Source organism: Leptonychotes weddellii, chromosome X (genome assembly GCF_054177405.1).
Source record: "Leptonychotes weddellii isolate Sample4059 chromosome X, ASM5417740v2, whole genome shotgun sequence".
Taxonomy (NCBI): domain Eukaryota; kingdom Metazoa; phylum Chordata; class Mammalia; order Carnivora; family Phocidae; genus Leptonychotes; species Leptonychotes weddellii.
The window spans coordinates 102,965,560-102,985,439 of NC_138385.1; the positions used below are offsets into that span (position 1 = coordinate 102,965,560).

General features: G+C 49.2%; 2 protein-coding genes across 6 annotated transcripts in view; one reads left to right on the forward strand and one right to left on the reverse strand.

Annotated features, from left to right (window-relative positions):
• STS (steroid sulfatase) overlaps positions 1-433 on the reverse strand; it is a 137,391-nt gene extending 136,958 nt beyond the window's left edge. Inside the window, exon 1 of the mRNA XM_081809216.1 lies at positions 343-433. The gene's annotated coding sequence lies outside the window, so the exon portion shown is untranslated. The remainder of the gene's footprint in view (positions 1-342) is intronic.
• A 324-nt stretch (positions 434-757) lies between these two features.
• Positions 758-19,880, forward strand: part of LOC115939883 (pseudouridine-5'-phosphatase) — a 44,839-nt gene continuing 25,716 nt past the window's right edge. Inside the window, exons 1-3 of one of the 5 annotated variants that reach the window (XR_014141424.1) lie at positions 758-875; positions 13,197-13,304; positions 13,476-13,857. Coding sequence is in view for 1 of the 5 variants with exons in the window: in XM_081809219.1 (XP_081665345.1) it covers positions 5,550-5,604 (55 nt within the window). In the remaining 4 variants the exon portion in view is untranslated. The other 4 variants (XR_014141425.1, XR_014141426.1, XM_081809219.1 and 1 more) reach the window with 4 other exon arrangements.

The following is a 19,880-nucleotide window of genomic DNA, read 5'->3' on the forward strand; positions in this document are numbered from 1 at the left end:
GGGGGGCCGCAGACTCTCGGCCCCGAGGTTGTGTCCGGGACCCCCGGGTGGGCGGCGGGGGCGCCGGGGGCCACGTCAGGACGGCCGCGCGCGGGGCTCTGGCGTCGACGGCGCCCGGGGCACTACTTCCGGTGGCCGCGCCGCGCGTGGGGACGGAGTGCGTGGGGGGTGCGGCGCGCGTGGGGGCGGTGCTCGGGGACCACCCTGCGGGCGGGAGGCTTTCTTCCGGCGGCGGGTGCCGGCAGCGCGGCCCGGCCTCAGTTTCCCCGCGTGCACGCCAGCCCAGCGCATCCCAGCCGGCCTAGCCCGGGGCCGTCGCCGCGGGCGCCGGGGTGCACGCACCTCGCTTGAAGCGTCGCACAGCGCAGGGGGTCCTCAGCCCGCCGTTTGGGGGGCTTCTGCAGGCGGCGGGGGTGACCTGGCCGGAGGGGGCTGTTGCTGGAGTCCGGGGGCGCGCTGTGGGTGCACAGGACCGCCTCACGCCGCGGCACATCATCCAGCCTCAGATGTCTGTGCTGCGGAGGCGGAGGAGCCCTGTTCAGCGCCCCGGCTGCCCGCAGTGACCCGCCGCTCAGGCTTCGCCTGGGGAGGGGCTTGGCAGTGCAGAGCGCGGGGCCGCACCCCGCACTCGCCCAATCGCCCCACCGCAGCCCGCATTTTGACCCAGGTGCACGAGAGTTCGAGAAGCTACCCCCTTGATTGGAAGGACTGGGCGCCCTCTTGCTGCCCTCAGACGGCCCGATTGAGAGTCGATGGTCAGAGGCAGGAGGGTCAGCGGCCAGGAGAAGTTCAAGTAGAATCCAAAGAAGAAAACGCTCAGTGCGTGAATCGGGAGAGAAGTAAAGCCTCCACGTCATGTTTCGTAACACCATTAGGTTATATAGCGTTCTGACCTCGTAAACCCCAAAAGCCCTCCTTGAACTGTAAAAATTCCCCATTACTTTGTGTAGACTCATGACCCGGTGGAGATGTTCACACATTATCTCTTCTTTTTTAAAGATTTTATTTATTTATTTGAGAGAGAGAGAATGAGAGAGCACATGAGAGGGGGGAGGGTCAGAGGGAGAAGCAGACTCCCTGCCGAGCAGGGAGCCCGATGCGGGACTCGATCCCGGGACTCCAGGATCATGACCTGAGCGGAAGGCAGTCGCTTAACCGACTGAGCCACCCAGGCACCCACACATTATCTCTTCTTGTCCTAAAACCCTGCAGAGTAGGAGGAAATGTTTGCATTCACTAATAAAAACAAACACTGCAGCTCAGAGAGGTTAAGTCACTTGTCCAAGGTTGCACAGCAAAGAAGGAACAAAGCTGAGGAATGAGTCCAGATCGATCTGATTCTAAATGTAAATGATGTGTTCCTCTTCCCTGGTCATTGTGACCTTGCCCCCCTGCCAGTCATATTGCTAGATGGTTCTGTGGTAATAAGACTGATTTTTTTTTAAGGCACACAAAAAATAGTCACTTTATTTTATGAACGCAGAGAGAGAAACGGATGAATTCCTAAAGAAGAAAAAAAAAAAAACCCACCCCATAGAGGTTACTAATTGCAGAGAAATGTGTATGCAGCTCCTAAATCTGAAATAACTCAATTTCAGAAACCTTCTGGGATTCATAAGTATATTTTGTAGACATGAATTTTCCTGCTCAGGTGATCAAGAACTTAAACTGTCAAATAAATTCCTTACTCTCAAATGGAAGGTCCGAAAACCTGTTGTGGGTGGGCAACATTAATATTCATATCATGAATATTAATGCAGCCGAGATGTCTCATTAAAATTAAATTTATTAAACTTCTAAATGAGCTGGCTGCTTACTTCTGACTCCAGATTCAAACACAGCTGTTTCCTGAAGCCATGAATGTGGTGTATCTGACCATGGTACCTGCAGGGACAGCGATTAACCAGGAGCTCCACCCGCTGCTTCAGGCCCCTTAACGGTCTAGCCCCTGGCAATGTTACCCAGTCCTTTGAATTGGTCAGAGAACCAAGAATTAGTGCCATTTGGGAAGATTTTCTCCATATTTTCTGCCCTTTTTTCCTCCTCCCTGGTTTAAGTGTTCTTTGAGGTAGTAAGGCTTTGCAGGACTTTCTCAGAAATTCATTTACTCCATTCCATTACAAAATGTCTTGTATAAAACACCGCTGTCCAGAATGTACTGCTTTATCTCGTTCGGTCTAGCCAGTTACCCCTGCTCTAGTTCTTTAGCTCCTGACTTCATCCCGAGTGTCTGTTGTTTGCATAACCCTCTACCATCAGTTCATAATGAGTCCTTTTGCAGTAGGTCTGCTTTGTAGGACTGTGAATGCGTTTTCCCTGGAAGTTCCATTTGCCAGTGTAGCCCCCAGGACTGGGGTCCTCAGGGAAATGAAACTGAAAAGGGTTAGTTTCATGGGGAATGCTTATATTCCGGAGAAGCTTGTTTAATCAGAGGAGAATGAGGAAGTAAATGGAGATTTTTATAGAAATGTTGACAATGACAGGGCACTTGCCAGTACATTTGAAATAGAGGCGCTTTCGGATTCTGTTTTTTGTTGACACAAGGCAACAATCAACTATGATCGAGGTAATAATTTTGGTTCTCAGATGCCATTTAGAAAAAGAGGAAAGGGGACTGAGATTGTTTATGAACCAGGACAAGATTTCTAAGGAAGAAGATGATAGGTATTCAACAGTATCTAGGCTTCCAGATAGGGAAGATTATCTAGTTCGTAAATAACTGAAATTAGGAGCACAAGGGGTGGACCCCTTCTCTGTAAAAGACAAGAAGATTGTTCCACGGAGCACTGCTGTCTAATAGAAATAAGACTGCATGAAACGTTGCACAGCAATACTAAAGAAGAAAAAGGTACAGACGAAATGAACTTGAATGGTCTATTTTTTCCTGTCTGAACATATCCAAAATAGTGTTACTCAACACATCAGTGTAAAAATCCCCCAGATCTATTTCATTCATTTTTGAGACCTAGTCTCTGAAATCTGTGTGTATTTTACACTTAAAAGCACATCTCAGCTCAAATTAGCCACATTTCAAGTGTTCCTTGGCCACGTTGGGTGAATGCCTGTCGTATTGGACGGTCCCATGCAGGTCTTTAGGAAGCAGCCCATGATGTCTCCTACTGATAACGGGGCCAGGCGGAGGGTGGATGTTAAGAATATTCAGAACGTTGGACTATGTAAAATGTAGTGCACATAAAATGTATTTCCTAGGCGTCTGATAGTGATTATTTAACATCCATTAAAAATTAGCAAAGAAAAATAAGCTTATCTTTACATTCTTAAAAATCAGAAAATAATAAGAGAGACATCTGTGCAAGGACATGATAAGATTTGCACTATTGATTATAATTTACCACATCTCTGTAAATGCACACAGTTCCAGGATTTCAGCGGGTGACGTGTGGCTTCTCCTTTGCATAGTAGAGCAGGTGACCTGTGCTGGACGTCTTTGTGCTCCCTTAGTTCCCGACCTGAAGCACGTGCTGGGGTTTTAGTTCAGCTTGCTAGGTGAAACTTAATTAAGTTCCTTCCACCTTTGCAAAGAAGTGTGCCGAAATTTGGAGGCCAGTCGGAGGCCTGGCGGTGGAGGAGAGCCCACCGGAGGCAGCCCTGACTCCCGACTTCCTGAGTTTGGAGTAAGATGCTGGTGGGGGCCCCGGGCAAGGACCCTCCCGGAAGAAGGGACTCTGTTTTATGTTGTAGAACACTCGTCAGGAATAGTCCAAGTATGGACTGAAACTGGTAAACTCTGTTCCCTTTGGGGTTGCTTTCTAGTAGACCTGAACAGTGCCCCTCTCAAGTTTGTTCTTGTAGTTAGTGGTCACTTGACCAGTGGTCACCACAGCTGCTCCTCTTTCGAGAAGAATTGAGATATCCACATGGCAGAATGGTGCTGAGAAACGAGAGCTCTTGAGCAGATCCCTGTCAGTGCAGGCGTGTGATGCCCTGTCCTTGCTGTCTCCTACATTCCTTCACCTCACGGTGTGATTTGTTGGGCACCTTAGATTCACAGACTGTCTCCTACATTCCTTCACTTCACCGCACCTTAGATTCACAGATGCTATCGTCATGGGACAACCATCCTTCTCTTACTTTCTCATGATCCAGTTTTTACTTTGTTCCTCCTTTCTTCTGGAAAAGCAATGCACTGGGGGCTCTTTGGTCTGTTTTTGTCTTTCTGATTACGTGCCTTTTACTCTGATTCTTTTTTTTTTTTTTTTAACTCCTGTGATTCACATTATGCTCTGTCATTGTCCAGGGGTAGGTGCAGATTTGATGCCTCATAAAAGAGCAAGGGAAATGATGCCCCCAAGAAGTGTCCACCAAAAGCACTCATTACATAGATGCCCAGATGACGCGTCACACCTTGGGGTGAAGTATTTGAAAAGTGATTCAGACACAGCCCATAGCTGGAAAATAGAATGTCGTTCCAGAGTGGATTACGTTTGAAAATAAATTTCCTACTGAAAAGGGTACGTGTGTACCAGTGAGTAATAATTAGAGCATTTGATCTATGGAAACCTTCACTTAATTGTGTTAAAATGGGTGGGGGCAGTCATGTCTGTAATGTGCAGATAGCTGTGATTAAAACTGGCTCTAGGGCATGTATGGAGAATTTGCTTGAAAACGTAGTAGTTGGAACGCATGTCATTTCTGCGCAAGAAGCTTTGTCTGCCTTGGCTTTGTAGAGGTGGCCTACCGTTCTAGCACACCTTAGCGTACCTTTTGAGCCTTTGGCGGGCACCTCAGCCCCTCCCTTTATGCTCTGACTCCCTCGCATCCTTCCCTGTGATGTCTACAGTCAAGAGCTAAGTGTCAGTGGGAAGAGTGTCTGCACGGAGAGGGGCCCCTGTCTGGGAGGAGGATGGTCACCTCCACACACCCTGGCCTGGCGGACAGTTTGTGCTTGTGCTCGTGCTCCTGGGCTGGACAGTTGGTGGCCATTGACTCTCCTCTCCTGGGCCTAGGAGCGAGATCAAGGTATATTCCCCTTTGTGATCAGGGATGCTCTACTTAAAAATCTTGCAGATCATGTGGCTAGATGGGGAGAGATCCAGAAGCAAACCAAACTGCGTGCAACCCCCAGTAGACTGTCCTGTCTCTACACGAATTGAGAACAAGACCAGAATCATAGTTTGCACATCTGAGCTAATTTGAGGTGTTGGGGACGAAAGCCAAACGAAGCAGCTCTTCCCTCCCTTTCATGCCCTGAAATCCCGACTGCACCCTGTATGTGTAAGGGAAGTGGAGTGTCCTTAATGAGACCTGTCGACCTCTCTGCTGTCCAGACCAGCACTCTCCATCCCGCAGAACTGCCTGCCGTGTGGGAATGTTCTCTATCTGCACTGCGGACAGGAACCACACGTACTCCCTGCGTCCATAAAATATGACTAGTGCAACCGAGAAACAGAATTGTTCCTTTTATTCAGTTGTACGTAGGTTTCAGTAGCCTCCTGTGGCTGTGGTCACCGTGGTGGACCGCACAGCTGCAGAGATGTGCCTTCGCTCACCCTTGTCTGTTCAGAAACTATGTGGTGGCCAGGTGCGGTATGGGATTCAGAACAAGTCTCTTCGCCTCAGAGTCCAGATGGGACATAAACCATGGTGAGTGAAATCTGTGCATAACATGCTAACGAACACGGCAAGGGCATGGTAGGGACAGAGCCGTGCTTTGAACAGGAAGTGCCTGGAGGATGTTTGTCAAGTACAGAAAGGGGCAAAAAAGACAAATGGACGTTCCGGACCAGGAGAAGAAATGGCTGAGCAATGCACATGTTTCCTGAAGCAGAGAGACAGTATTTTTATCAAGCACAGAGTTTGAGTTTAAAAAAAAAAAAGGATTCTGAGTATGATTGTATAGGAACGTGGAGGCGAGGATGGCCTCTTGGTCCAGCTGAGAATGCTCTAGTAATTTCCAAACGTGTTCCTCATGGTAGCTATGTCCCTTTATCCTGTTTCAAATCAGAACACTTCCCCCATCCCCGAATCGCATAACCTTTGTTTTCCCCCACGATGGTGACTTTTGGAAGAGTCCAGGCCGGTTATGTTATGGAATGTTCTACATTTGTTCAGGATTTGGTATTTGTCTGGTTGTTTCCACCTGGTGTCTCCTTACCTGTTCCTCTATCCCCCCCGTCTCCTCTAACCTGGAAATGATGCCCCGCTGGTCTCAGCTGTTTCCGCAGGAACATGCTGCGGCACGCTGTTGCCTTTTTGGGGACATGGTTGCGGGGGGTCCGTTCTGTCACCCTAGTCCCAGCCTGCTGTCAAGTCTTGTCCTCAGAAGCATTGTGGAACCCACTGTCGTCCTGCACGGTGGCACGTGGGGCATTTTGGGGAGAAGTGTGGAGCCCGAGAGAGCAGGAATAGGCAGTGGCCATGGTGCCCGTGTGTCTCGAAGGCCTGAAGCATTAGGCACAGAGACGGGCCGGGTGTGGCTTCGGGGAATGTGGAGGCCTCGCACCACTCACCCTGAAGAGAGGGTGTTTCTGGGAACCTAGTGTCGTTTTGTCCGTGTGCGTACGTGTGCAGCCTGCCAAGTATAGTGCTTCTCCTTCCATCTCAATCCGATCACAGGCCGTGATCTCTCCCCGTCCAAGGGCGTTCAGACCTCTGGCATCAGACTCCCTGGAAACCAGGGACAGATAGAAAGCAAATACAGTTGTCTACACTTTGTCCACTTTGGAAGGGTTAACTTCATTTTTCTTAACTTATTTTGGCTGTGTAGACGAGCGTCCGTATTTTTTGGAGAAGTGTACAGAGGTGTAAAGGAATGAAGTGTCATGGTGTCTGCAGATTGTAAGGTTTGGTTGCACAGAGGCCTGGGTTGTATGGGTCTTTCCTGTACTACTTGGGACTTTTCCAGGCAGTAGAAAGCTACGAAGACGGAACAGGACGATTAAGCCTTTAGCTCGTAGCACGAAGAAACAAAACCAAATACAAACGAATAGGTCGTAGTCAGTAGATTCTGCTTAAAAAGACAAGGACATAAAAAGACATTGTTAACAACATTCATGTTAGAGTATGACGTAAGAGCTCCAGAATCCTCAGCTCCCTGGACACTTGAGGTGGCATTCCTGGATGTCGTGGGACAGTGGGAAACATTCGGAGAAGACGCGTTCCCCTTCCTGTCCGGCCGTCCGTTTCCTTGTCCTGTCGTCACGGTGCGGTGGGAGCTGGCCTGGGGATTTGCAAAGCAAGTCTGCGCGCACACCAGATTTTCTTGCGGTAGTGCGTTACATGGAAGCTGACATTTTGTCAGGAGGTCACACGCAAAAAACAGGAATAAAGGCTTCCTCAGTTCCTTCAGAAAGTGGCCACCCACCATCCTCTGCATTCACACGGTGCACTGGTTCGACCAGGCGACCGTGTCCCTCTGTCACCCATCTGCCGACTCCCTGCACTCTGCTCACCGATTCTCATGCACCATGTCGACTGACTTCGGCAGCTCTGGCCATGGGTTTGTTTTCTCTCTCACTACCGTGGGCTACCACGGTCTAAGGAATCTGGACATTAGACGGAGCTTGAGTGACACAATGGGATGATGTTCAATGTGCTGCCCGCGTACTCTCTATGCTCCCTTGGGCCCAGTCTTACTCCTGGCATCAAGGCCCTGGGGGTCACCGATTCATACGCGTATACGGACTTCTCCTTCCCTTGTCTACCTCAATTTCAAGACCCTGGAAACCCTGTAGCTCTTGCTTTTAAAAACAAAAATCACATGGTTATTGAAGAAACATTTCCTGCAGCAAGATGTTACTCATAGTTTTGTTCTGGCCACAGATACTCTTGGATTGCATTAAATACCCACCATTTTGCTGACTTCAGTACACTCCTGTAGTGCATGCTTATTTTCACTCTACATCGCTTCATTCCCCTCCTTTGTCTTTTTTTAGAAAATGATTTTATTTATTTATTTGAGAGAGGGAACACAAGCAGGAGGAGCTCAGGCAGAGGGAGAAGCAGACCCCCCACTGAGCAGGGAGCCCGATGCGGGACTCAATCCCAGGACCCTGAGAACATGACTTGAGCCGAAGGCAGATGCTTAACCGCTTAAACTGCAGAGCCACTCAAACATCCCTCCCTTCTTCATGTGTTAACATGAAGCATTTCCTTTGGTTAAATTGATTATTGACTATAATCAAGGTAAACTTTAAGGCCACTTTGTCACTCTGTTCTGAGCTTTGTGCACTCATGTTGATGACCATGAATCAGCTTTTAATATGGCACGCTTAGGTGCCTGGCTTCTCAGAGTGGCATTATCCTGGACTTTGAGATTTAGAATCGAAGCACCTTGTCCTCCCTAAAGAGAAACTGAGGCAGGCCAGCCCCGTGAGCTTGTTGCGGAGCTGAGTAGAAACCCTAACTTCTGCATCTCTGTGGGCAGGCTTGGAGCCATGTGTATCTTCAGCATATCATAGACACGGTGTCCCGTCTTCTCGGACTTTAGAGGCTTATCCAAATACAAAGACGGTTAGATCAAAGACCACGTTGATATGTGACCCAGGGCCCTTAGTGCACTGTTTAATATGATTCTGCAGAAGAGATTTAATCATCTGAATACGTTATGCCCTTCTTTATCCTATCAGGGTGTATTGTTCGATCAAGTAAAATAACATGCTGCTTAGTAGGAGGATGGCCCTTCTGTGCGTGAAGAGCTTCCCATATTTGTGTAATCGCTTCTGTAATACCGGACGTTTTGGTGTTTACAGTCTCTTGCTTGTGCTGCTGGGGCTGGGAATAGAGTGGGGTCCTGAATTTGGGGGTGTACTTCTAAAGTGGCCTCTTCATCAGTGTGCTATGTCGCGGTAAGTTCACAGGAATCTGCCGGCATGGTTTCCTCTTTCCAGGCAGGGCAGGGAATGGTCCTCCTCACGCCCATGCCTCCTCCTGGACCGAGTTCCTGGCCCTTCCTTCCTCGAGGGAGGAAATGCTTGCCTTTTCTTCGGGATGAATCGCAGCTGCTCATTCCTTATTTCTAACGCTTGCATGCGTCAGCATAAAGCATGCCACGTCTGCCCTTCACACGGAAACAGAGATGCTGCTTCAACCTGCTGGTCCAGCCAGAGTGCATTTCCCCCATTTCCACTTTGCCAAGTTTCTTGGAAAGGCAGCTGCACTCTGAGCCCCTGCTGCCTCCCTGCCCCATCTTCCTGAGAGCTGGCTTCCACGCCACGGCCCACAGAAGCTGTGCCCACGAAGGGAGCAGTGACTTCTGTGTTGCCACATCCACTAGGCACAATTTTCTTACAGTTCAGGAACTTTCTGCGTCAGGTGCCGCTTCTCCACTCTGTCCTTGGGAATCTGTCTCAGGCTTCCAGGACCATGCCTCTTCTGTCTTCCTCACTCCTTCCTCTTCTCTTTAATTTCATGTGGGGGCCTGGTGACTGGCTTGGACCCCCTCTGTGTCTTGGAGATCACTTGTGAACTGGCTTCAGCAAACGCTCTTGCTTTCAGGACTCTTTGACCCCATGGTCTGCCTTCCCCTGTCTCTTGCGTTCACCCACACTTCCTGGTCAACACCATGCAACCCTACCTGGATACACCGTGTATCTCACACGGAGCCTAGAATTCCCTGCCTGATCTGCTCTTCTCCTGCCTTCCTGTGAGCCACACGTGCAGAGACTGGGACTTTCCTGCGAATCTTCCCTTCCTCACCCTCTGCCCCACCCCCAAAGCAGTGCAGTACTTACTTCTAAGTACTCCAGAGCCATTTCTACGTCCTTCCGATGGCCACTGCCTTTCTCTAGGCTCTCAGTGGCTTCCTCCCCGAACCAGTGCCCGTCCAGAGACTTTCCTACCAGCCCCGCGCTCTTGGGAGCAGTCTCGTGCCCCCCTCACACGTGTGTCCTCGGGCCCCTTGGTCACACATGCGTCCTCAGGCCCCCCTGTCACACGTGCGGCCTCGGGCCCCCCCATCAGACACATGGCCATGGCCCCCCCATCAGACACGTGGCCTCGGCCCCCCGTCACACGTGCGTCCTTGGGCCCCCCCATCAGACATGCCTGGCCTCGGGTGCCCCCATCACACACGTGGCCTCGGGCCCCCCTCACACTTACAGCAGAGAGAGGCAACAGATCACTGAAAGCAGGTCTGCTCAAGGGCAGGTCTGTCAGCTCTCCTCCCCCCCCAAACACCACTGGCGATGCTGGAGTCCGGGTACTCCTGTGGGTGGAACTGCAGGATCCTGGCACCCAGGAGCATTTGGATGACGAGTGTAGCCCTCACCAGCAGCTTTCACTGAGAATGTGCCTACATTCTTTTGAGGAATTTGGCCATGAACGGGTCCCTGATTCCTTTCCAAGAGGAAGAGCGTGGTGCAGATAGAAGCAGTCGGTCAGCTCTCCCCGTGGTTCGTGTGGTGCCCTCTCCTGTGGGCTGCGTTTTTTGTGCTTGGCTATGTGCTCATAGCACAAACGTGGAAGTCATCTCTGGCTCTGCCAGTTGCGGCCTGACCAGCTGGTCCCTTCCGGAAGGCTCCAGCCGTATCTCAGCAGCCATCTTGTCCAACCAGTTGTGCGGACCTTGCCTGATGGCCAGGAGCCTGATAAAGGCATTTGAAGTCACCCACTGGGTCACTGGAACGAGACAGGTAGCCAGCCATCCAAGGCAGTTAAGGTGGTTTCAGGCGGCCAGCCTGTACGTGGGTCCGTCCAGATGGCTGAACACAGGTGGCACTCTGCTGTTGAGGGTTTGTTTGGGGGTAGAGGTTTAGGTTCAAAGCAGCTTAAGGAAAGCGTGATAGGTCGGATCCACAAGGACTCTCAAGGAGAGAGAGGTGGTCAGTGCGTTCATTCAGTTTGTGGATCCCACAGGCTTTGCTAACCGGCCCCCCAAATGCCGGGTACTGAGACCAGGAGTAGATCCACCCGTGTGCTTCCAGGGACATGGTCAGGGCTGCAGTAGGTTGTGCATTGGGGGAAGCAGACTTCCTCCATCCTGCTGCATTGTCATTTGTCTGCTGAGCTGACCCAGTTTCCTTGGGAGTCAGGAAGAGGAAGTGGGCCAGCAGCCCAGGGTGCCTTCTAGAACATTCATCCCGTGCTCTGAGCTAGAGCTAGAGGAGTAAGTTAGGTGGAGGAGGAAGAAGGTGGAAAAGTATCCCAGGCCAGGGGGACAGGGTGCTCTGGCAAGGTGTATTTGATGATGTGCATGACCAAGGCTTACGCTCAGGGAGACCTCGGGCTCGGAGGCTCGTGCAGTCGTCCGATTCTGCAGGCCACAGTCCGAAATCAAGGTGTGGCCATGGCTGTGCTCCCTCCCAGGGTTCCAGGGGAGGGCCCTTCCTGCCTCTCCCAGATCCTGGGGGCTCCGGGCATTCCTGGGTTTGTGGCCACGTCCCTCCGATCTCTGCCCCGGTCTTTACGGTGGCTTCTCCTCTGTGTCTGTGACTCCTCTTGTGTCTCTTATAAGGACATCTGTCATTGGATTTGGGACCCACCCAGCAAATACAGGATGATATCATTTTGAGATTCTTGATGTAATCACATCTGCAAAGATCCTTTTTCCAAATAAGGTCCCATGCACAGGCTCCAGGTGGGCAGGTCATGGGTGCATCTTTTTGAGAGCTGCAAGGACGCATAGGGTTGGCATGGAAGGAAGAGGAGAGGCTTGATTCAGAGGCTGTTTAGTTCATGGTGGGGCTTGCAGGGACCCAGGGAGATGGAGGTGGCCAGCATTCCTTCCCACCTTGGCTGAACAGCAGTGTCTTGTCCTGAAGTACACACTAGAGGAAGCAATAAATAAAGCACAACAGAAGTGAGGAGTTCTGTTGTGGGCATGTGCACACGTGGAGTTTCAGTCGCCTGAAGGTTTGGCAACTTTGAGATGGACGTCATGGAGGGAAACTACCATGGTTTCCCACTTGACACAGAGAAAACCCTTGAAGCTGACACCCTGCCAAGAAAACCAAAACCAATGGCCATCCATCTAGGCCCATCTTTGTCTGGTGGCAGTCCCTGGAAGGCAGTTCAAGTTGACATCTTGAAGCCCCCCTTTCCACATGCAGTGCAAACACTCACAGAGCTGGGTCATGGGTCTGGGAAGGCAGGATCTGGGCATCAGCTACACTGACTTCCACACATCTTGTTCTACCATGTGTCTTGCTTTGCTTTGTTCAGTTTTGCATGGAAATAGAGAAAAAGAAATGGATTTGGAAGCCAGAAGGAAAGCGTGTGACCGGGCACAGAGGGAGCAGGTCGGGATCCTTCATCATTCTCAGGCTTCCCATCGGCCCTCTGATTCCTCCTTAAGCCCTGTGCCAAAGCCTGCCATTTTGGGTCCAGCCCAAATGGACATGTCAGCGTGCAAAGCCCTCCCATGCCCTTTGAAAGGGTCTCAGTCCTTCAACGAGACAGGGCATTGTAGGCGGAGGGAAAGTTACAGGCTGTTCCCTCGGATGAACTGAGTACGTGACACTTCCCAGAGAGACGGTCATTGCTGGTGAAGGTGTTTGCATGCAGTTTATGTTTTCCTGTGGGGACTTGGGACAGGCGGAATGCTCACAGCGCCCGGAAGGCACAGAAGGGCTCAGCCTGACTCTGGAAGCTGGCAGCAAATCCGTGAGCAAAACACTGACTGCTAGACTGTGTTCTCCACAGAGGTTTGGATCTAGGCCAGTTCTGCGGACTCTCTGGGTCTAAGCACTTAGAACAGTGCCCAGACACAGTGTGTTTATCGGTGGAGAAACCTTGGTCATTGCACGCCCATTGGTGCGGATAGATGCTATTTATGTACATATATATACAGGGATGGGGGGAACTCGCTGGATCTGATGTATGAGACCACTCCCTTCTCCCCAGACTCCATTTTCAACACAACGCGACCAACATGAGCGTAGAAATGAGAACAGAACCTGGGACATCACTGGGTGTGTGCCCTGTGATCTTTGAGTGTTGTTAAGTGTGGTTAATGAAGTGTTGAGCTGTAATTACATCCTGGCACCTCTCTCATAGAGACTTGCCTTCTCTCATTACGTTCAAAGCCCTGGTTACCACAACTGCCGAAGGCCAAGGACTCTCTTTCCTACCTACCCACATAACAACCACGTTCACCTTGTCATTTCACCTGGAGGAACGCACAGTCGACCTGAAAATGCAATTAAACCTAATACCCAGTTGCCAGTTACAGAAAAGAGATGAAGGGGGCTGGAGCTGGGAACTTGTAATCTAATTTACAAATTCTTGATTCTTCACAGAATCATCACTGTGGGCCTCGCCCTCTCATCTGATGGCTGTCTGGATTTTGTCCACGACATCACTTGTGTGCACGGACTCTAGCCTGTAAATAAAGGGCCTTATGTAAGGTGGGTGTGTGGTACTTGGGTGATGGGAATGCGTGTTCCCAGATAGAGGTGTTCTAAATGGAAACTGGGTACCAGATTCACGTTGAGAAAACCCTGCTCATACACAAGGGGCTGTCGTATTTCCAAAGGTCCCTGCCCACCTCTGACTGAATATGGGAAACTCCATTCCAGGATCAGCTTGGAGTGCCGGCAGCACGGGTTGGCCTTGGGGCAACGACTCTCCGCCTGCGGTGCCATGGATGCTCTTCCTTCCTCAGTCTCTGCTCTTCTGTGGCCGATGGACCCACGCCATCTCAGGTCCCTGATACCGCCGAGGGACGGAGGGCCTCTCTAGAACTATTAATGTTAGTAGACCTAAGCCATCACCGTTAAGAGGCCATAACAGTGTCTGATTCTATTTACAATTTCTTTTATCAACTTAAACACCTTTATGGTCATTAAACCACACTTAAAAAGCCAGTAGATTTTATTTCCTTGTTCAGTGGTTCTCTTGTACGAATTAACAAATAGCCAACGATCACTTTGGCCTAATAAATGAAGTTTGTAAAAATGATGAATGTGAAGTTCACTTGACTGTTCCAATAGAGTTCCCATAATGTCATCTTAAATTGTGAGCGAAGATTAGTACTTTGAGTGTGCATTTCGACGTTTATGTACATCACCGTTGCCCCAACAGGCCAAATTCAGTTAAAGAGTATAAGTCATAAAATATTAAATAGCACACAAGAATTTATTCGGTGGTCTTCCTTCTTCTAAGTGTCACTGAATATTTTGGGCACTGAATGAGCTACGTGTCCATTAGGGGAGACTAATGGTCCTCTACCACATTCTTTCCATTGCCACCCAGCCGATTAGATTTTGCATTTTTTTTAGCATATATGTAAATGTGTTTCCACTTAAATCCAGTACTCTTTGAACTCAACAAGAACTCTACATTCTCATTATACTTCCCAGGTTTAAGCAAGTCCCAAGGAGGGCTATAAACATGACATCTGATGGAACGCTGGTATCTTTCATGTACTTTGAGTTAGAGTAGCACCTTATAAAAGGCGTATACTGACATGAGTCAGAGACTGAACACGCAGTCAGCCTTCACTCTCTGTCCAAGGAGCCTCTGCGGGTTCACAGAGAGATCGCCTCTCATCACCTGCCACTTTCCTGCTGGAAATCAGGATACAAAGCTTGTCCCCTTGGGTCAAGAAGCTTTGCACGTCGCTACTTTTGAATACCGGCAGCATACTCTGCGTAGAAAGAGGGACCCACACCTTACTGCTCTTGGGATCTTTGCAGAAATCCTGGGTAGAGTTCAGTAAAATCTGAGATATATAAACTAGTTTCTAGTATGTGAGCATATTCTTTTAAAAAGGATCTTGATTCTTATTTCTTGATTATTCTCTTAGTCCCTCCCCCTGAATAACAAGATCTACAGGGGTAATTTTAAGTGGTTGGTTGCCTTTGCCTTTGCCAGAAGGAAATAACCAAATAGATGGAGATCTCTAATGCTGTGTTGTGGACAGAATTGTGACTCCCCAAGATGCACATGTTGAAATCCTCACCCCCAGGACCTCAGAATGGGGCTGTGTTTGGAAGTGGGGCCTTTAAAGAGGTGATTAAGGTAAAACGAGGTTCCTAGGATGGGCCCTGACCGCATAGGACTGCTATCCCTATAAGAAGAGGAGATGAGGACACAGACACGCACAGAGGGACGACCACATGAGGCCACGGGGAGAACGCATACACGGCTGCAAGAGCAACCAGCCTCGGCCCCACCTGGATCTCAGACTCCCAGCCTCCAGGACTGGGAGGGATAAACGTGCGTTGTTGAAGCCACCCAGTCTGTGTTCCTTTGTTGTGGCAGCCCTAGCAGTCCACCCAGGCATGTAGAAAGTTTGATACCGTGAAGGGATCCAGCAATCTGGACCGCCGTTCTGGAGGTTCTGTGGGCACACTGCGCCAGGGCGGTGGACAGTGGACGCTCAGGGCTGTTCGGTGAGTGCCGCACCAACAGGAGTACCGCCGAACTTTGTCCAGTCTTCCTGTCTCATCTTTTCACACTTGAGTTTTCTGACATTCCTCCACCCCCACCCACCCAGGAAAATAAGTGAACAGAAAGCACACCCGAACAGCCGAAGGAGGATGCCGGTTACGTGTGGCCCTTTGTGTCTTCAAAGGAGGAGCTCTTTGTGCTGTTCAGCGCTGATTTCACCGCAACGTGATTGCTAGATTTTGTAATGATTAGCATCGCCCTAAATCAAAAATGTTTTTGGCACTGTCTCCGTGGTAATGCTTCCACTGGTGTCCTGTTGCAGCAGGCCCTCTGGAGGGGATTCCTCCGTACCGACAGTAGGGACAGAAACAGACGGGTAACAGGAGAGGCCCCTGAAAGGTAGATAACGAAAGCTGTTCTTGGAGTTGGGGGAAGAACGTCTTTAAACTTTGCATTTTGTGGAGGACAGCTCTTGGCTTTCACTTATTCAAAAGGCATAAGAATATATGGATTCACCATTAAGCCGTGAAGCCCAGAGCTTTCGGAAGCTAATTCTTCACAGAGTTTCTCCATCTAACCATGAGAAAGACAAATCCATCTGGAACGCCGTGGTCATATATTTGTCTCTTAAAATTGAAGAACTTAAATTACTGACATTCACTAAATGCAAGTGTCATGATGTGTCAGTGGGAAATGGGAAAAAAGAACCTGGTGATTAATAAGGTTTATACATGGGTGAATATGATGTAGGGGTAAGAAAGACCGAGGCCACCGTGCTCTTTTAACATCTGGTGGACAGCCTCGGGGAAGCTGCAACACGTACTTTTGTGAACTGTCTGTAGCTGCCGTTGACCTTGGGTTGTGAAAGCTCGTGTGAATGAAATGCTAAGAAAGGTTTATTCGTAGACTGTGTTTTTGATGTGCTCAAGAGTCCTCTAGAGGGGCGCCTGGGTGGCTCAGTCCATTGAGTGCACGACTCTTGATTTCAGCTCAGGTCATGATCTCAGGGTGGTGAGGTCAAGCCCATGTCAGGTTCCGTGCTCAGCGGGCAGTTGGAATCTGCTTGAGATGCTCTCCCTCTCCTTGTGCCCCTCCCCCTGCTGTGTGCTCTCTTTCTCTCTCAAAAATAAATAAATCTTAAATTAAAAGTCATTATACACAAGTCGAGTTAAGAAAAAATGAAAATAGATGGCCGAGAAAGTTTCTTATTATGTTGGTTTCCTGTTGCTGGAGTAACTCCTTACCACAAACCAAGTGACGTAAGACAAGGTAAATGTATTAGGTCGGCGTGGTTGTGGAAGGCAGAAATCCCGTATCAGTCCCCCCCCACCCCGGGCTAACATCAAGGTGTCCACAGGGCTGCATTCCTTTCTGGTGGTTGTAGGGGAGAACCGATTCCCTTGCCTTGTCCAGCCACTCACAGGCTACCCCTGTTCCCTTGGCTCACAGCCCCTTCCTCTTCCGCAAATCCATCGACAAGCCCTGCGTCTCTGACCGTTCTTCATTAACATAGGTGTTTGTAGTCAACCACTTCCCTCCAAGCACGGCTTTCCTCGCACCCCATAGGTTTGGGGGTGTTGTGTTTTCATTTTCACTCATCCCACAGTATCTCTGAGTTTCCCTTCTAATTTCTTCTTTGACCTTTGAATACACAGGCGTGTTGTTTACTTTCCACGTATTTATGAATTTACCCATTTTTTTTTTTCTATTCTTCTAATTTCATTTCATTGTTGATTGGGGAAATACGATGTATGATTTCAAGCCTTTGTAAGTTTATGGGGCCTTGGCCTCATATACGCCTTTTCCTACGTTATGGTGCCTTTTCCTGGAGAAGGTGTGTAATGTTACAGTTCGATGGAATGTTCCATAGATGTCTGCTAAGTGCAGCTGGTTGGTGGTGTTTAAGTAGTTAATGGCATTAAATCTGTTCTTCTGTTTCCTTGCTACTTTTTAATCTAATCCTATCCCATATTAAAAGTGTGGTATCCAAATCTCCCAACTGCTATTGTTGAATTACCTATTTCTCCAATTTTTTGTGTGTGTGTGTTACTTTCTGTTTTATGTAACTGGGGCTGGGTTGCTCAATTCATGCATGTTTATAATTGCTGCATCTTTGGAATGACCTCTCTATAAATTGTTTCTATTAGATTTCTTTGTGTGGTCTCTAGTAAAGATGTTTGTCGTGAGTCGGATCTTGTGTCTGCCTCTCTTCTGGTTTCTGTTTACATTGGATATTTTGTCCATCCTTTAAACCTGCTACACCTTGCGATCACGCCTTAATAGTAAGGTCATACTGTTTTTCTTTCTTAAAATCCATTCTGGCAATCTTTACCTTTTAATTGGGAGGTTTTAGCCATTTACATAAAATGCCATTCTTGATAAAATATGATTTTTGTATGGCATGTTGTTTCTGTTTGTCTTATTTCGTTGTTGTTCCTTTATTTCTCCCCGACTGCCTTCTTTCACATTAACTAGATATCTTCTAGCATGCCACTTTAATTCTCTTGTTGTTTCTTTTATTATATGTGTGTTTAGTTTTTTTCTTCGTGGTTGCTCTGAAGATTACAGTTAGTAACTTAACAGGTGACCATGTAGTTTGCATTAATGCCAACATAATTTAAAAAGTATACAGAAACTTTGCTGTGATAGGGCTTCAGTCTCACCCCCTGCTTTGTGCTTTTACTGTCATTAGGATGACATCTTTCTACATTATGTGTTCATAAATAGAGATTTATAATTATTGCTTAATGCATTCGTCTTCTATGTCAAATCAGAAACAAAGATTTACAAACGAATATAGCCCCGTGGGCAAAATCACCCCCCCGTTTGTGAACCATTGCTTTAAGGTATAAAAATAGTGTTACGGCATCCCGATGGAACATAATTTACAAAGACTGCCAAAGGAATTTTTGAGTTGGTCATTGGCTGGTGAACCAAGAAACAAACATTCATGTGTAAAGAGTATTGCATGTTTAAGTATTTCCAAACCGTGCATGAGGATATTTTCCAAAACAAAACATAAATGTGGATCATTCTTGGGTTGCATGCCACCTTCCAGTGAGAACTTCTCTTGGTGTGGTAAGGTCTACTCAAACCCTGAAAACGGGTGCTGATGGAGAAGGGGCGTATACGTGCAGTTATCACAGGGCTCTAGCAATACTGTCAGTTTGACCTGGGGAGAAGTCTCGTAGGAGAAAGTGGCAGAGTTTTAGGAGGCTCAGGTGTCGGGGCATTACATACTGTGGGGACCCCTCTCTAACGTGCCACCTCCTACATCCACGGTGCTTTGCAAGTGGGTGATCAGAACGCAAGCGTGCCATGTGGGCAGCCTTTCCCAGTCATCCAGGAGTAGATGCAGAGCCTCGTCTGTGAGTCCTACACCCTGACGTCCCGTGGGGGTGCTCGAGGATGACCACTGGTGCCAGGCGGGAGCTGCGGCCCGCGACTCTTGCTGGTGGAGCCCCCGTGCGGAAGCAGGGGCACATCGGCGTGGGGCCCCGTAGAACAGCGGCAGCCTCCTTCCAGGAAACAGGAAAGCAGGCTGCCATCAGCCTCTGCACCTTCTGAGAGTCCGCTTTGAAAAGTCCATGCGGGAAAGGCAGGAGATGGGGCCTCTGTCAATATCTGGCCCTACGAGAAGCGTCATTTGAAAAACCTTTGTTCCCATATGCGATCGGCTAAAAGTACGCTTTTAAAAAGAGAGAGAACAATATGTCCATACAGAGTGTCTATCGATGTTACTCACATCCTTCTGGGCTCTTTCCCCTTCATCATGTGTATCAGCTTTTTGTACAAATGGATGTGAACACACTTGATAGGATTTAAGGCTTGCTCTTCTTTGGACAGCTCACCCTAAAGATCGTGTAGCTCCCTTGAATTTATGAGTCTACGCCCAGGCTCTTTGCCCCAGAGTTCCATCCCGTGACTGTGGAGGGAAACCATGACACAGCACACCGGAGGGAACGCCCTCCCCGTGGGACAGGCCCCAAGGTTCTGATGCAGCCTGCAACCTCCACCGGCCCCAGCCCCTCCCACCCACCTGTCTCCCCTGGGCCACCTCCCTGCGGGTCCTTTCTGTCTGGGGAGCCTCACCTTTCCATGCATGGAGCCGCCTGTCACTCCGGGAGCCACGGAGCCTCGAGCTTCTCTTCAGTTGTCCCTGCCAGCCTGCCTTCCCCTGCCTTCTCCATAATTAAAGACAGAAGAGGAGTGCAACCTACTTTGGGCCAGGATGATGTGGGAGTGTACAGATGACTGTGCGAACTCCGTGGAGCGTGTGGTGCGTCCGGTGGTCCTGTGCCCCGAGCCTGGGGAAGCGTGGCACTCAGGCCTCCGAACGCATGGGACGTGCCCTTCTAAAGACAAGGCCCGCGAGGGTCTTTATTTCCAACCTCACTTTACGACAACCCCCGGGCGTGGAGCACGTGCTCTGTTGTGGACAATTTCCACAAGTATATTTCATCCTCAAACAACCTTAGGGGACAGGGAGCATCCTCCCTATTGCACCATTGAGTAAACTGAGTTCTCAGTGAGTTTTTCCTTTGACAAGGTGACACCTCTAGGAAGTGGCAAAGCCAGCATGCGGATCC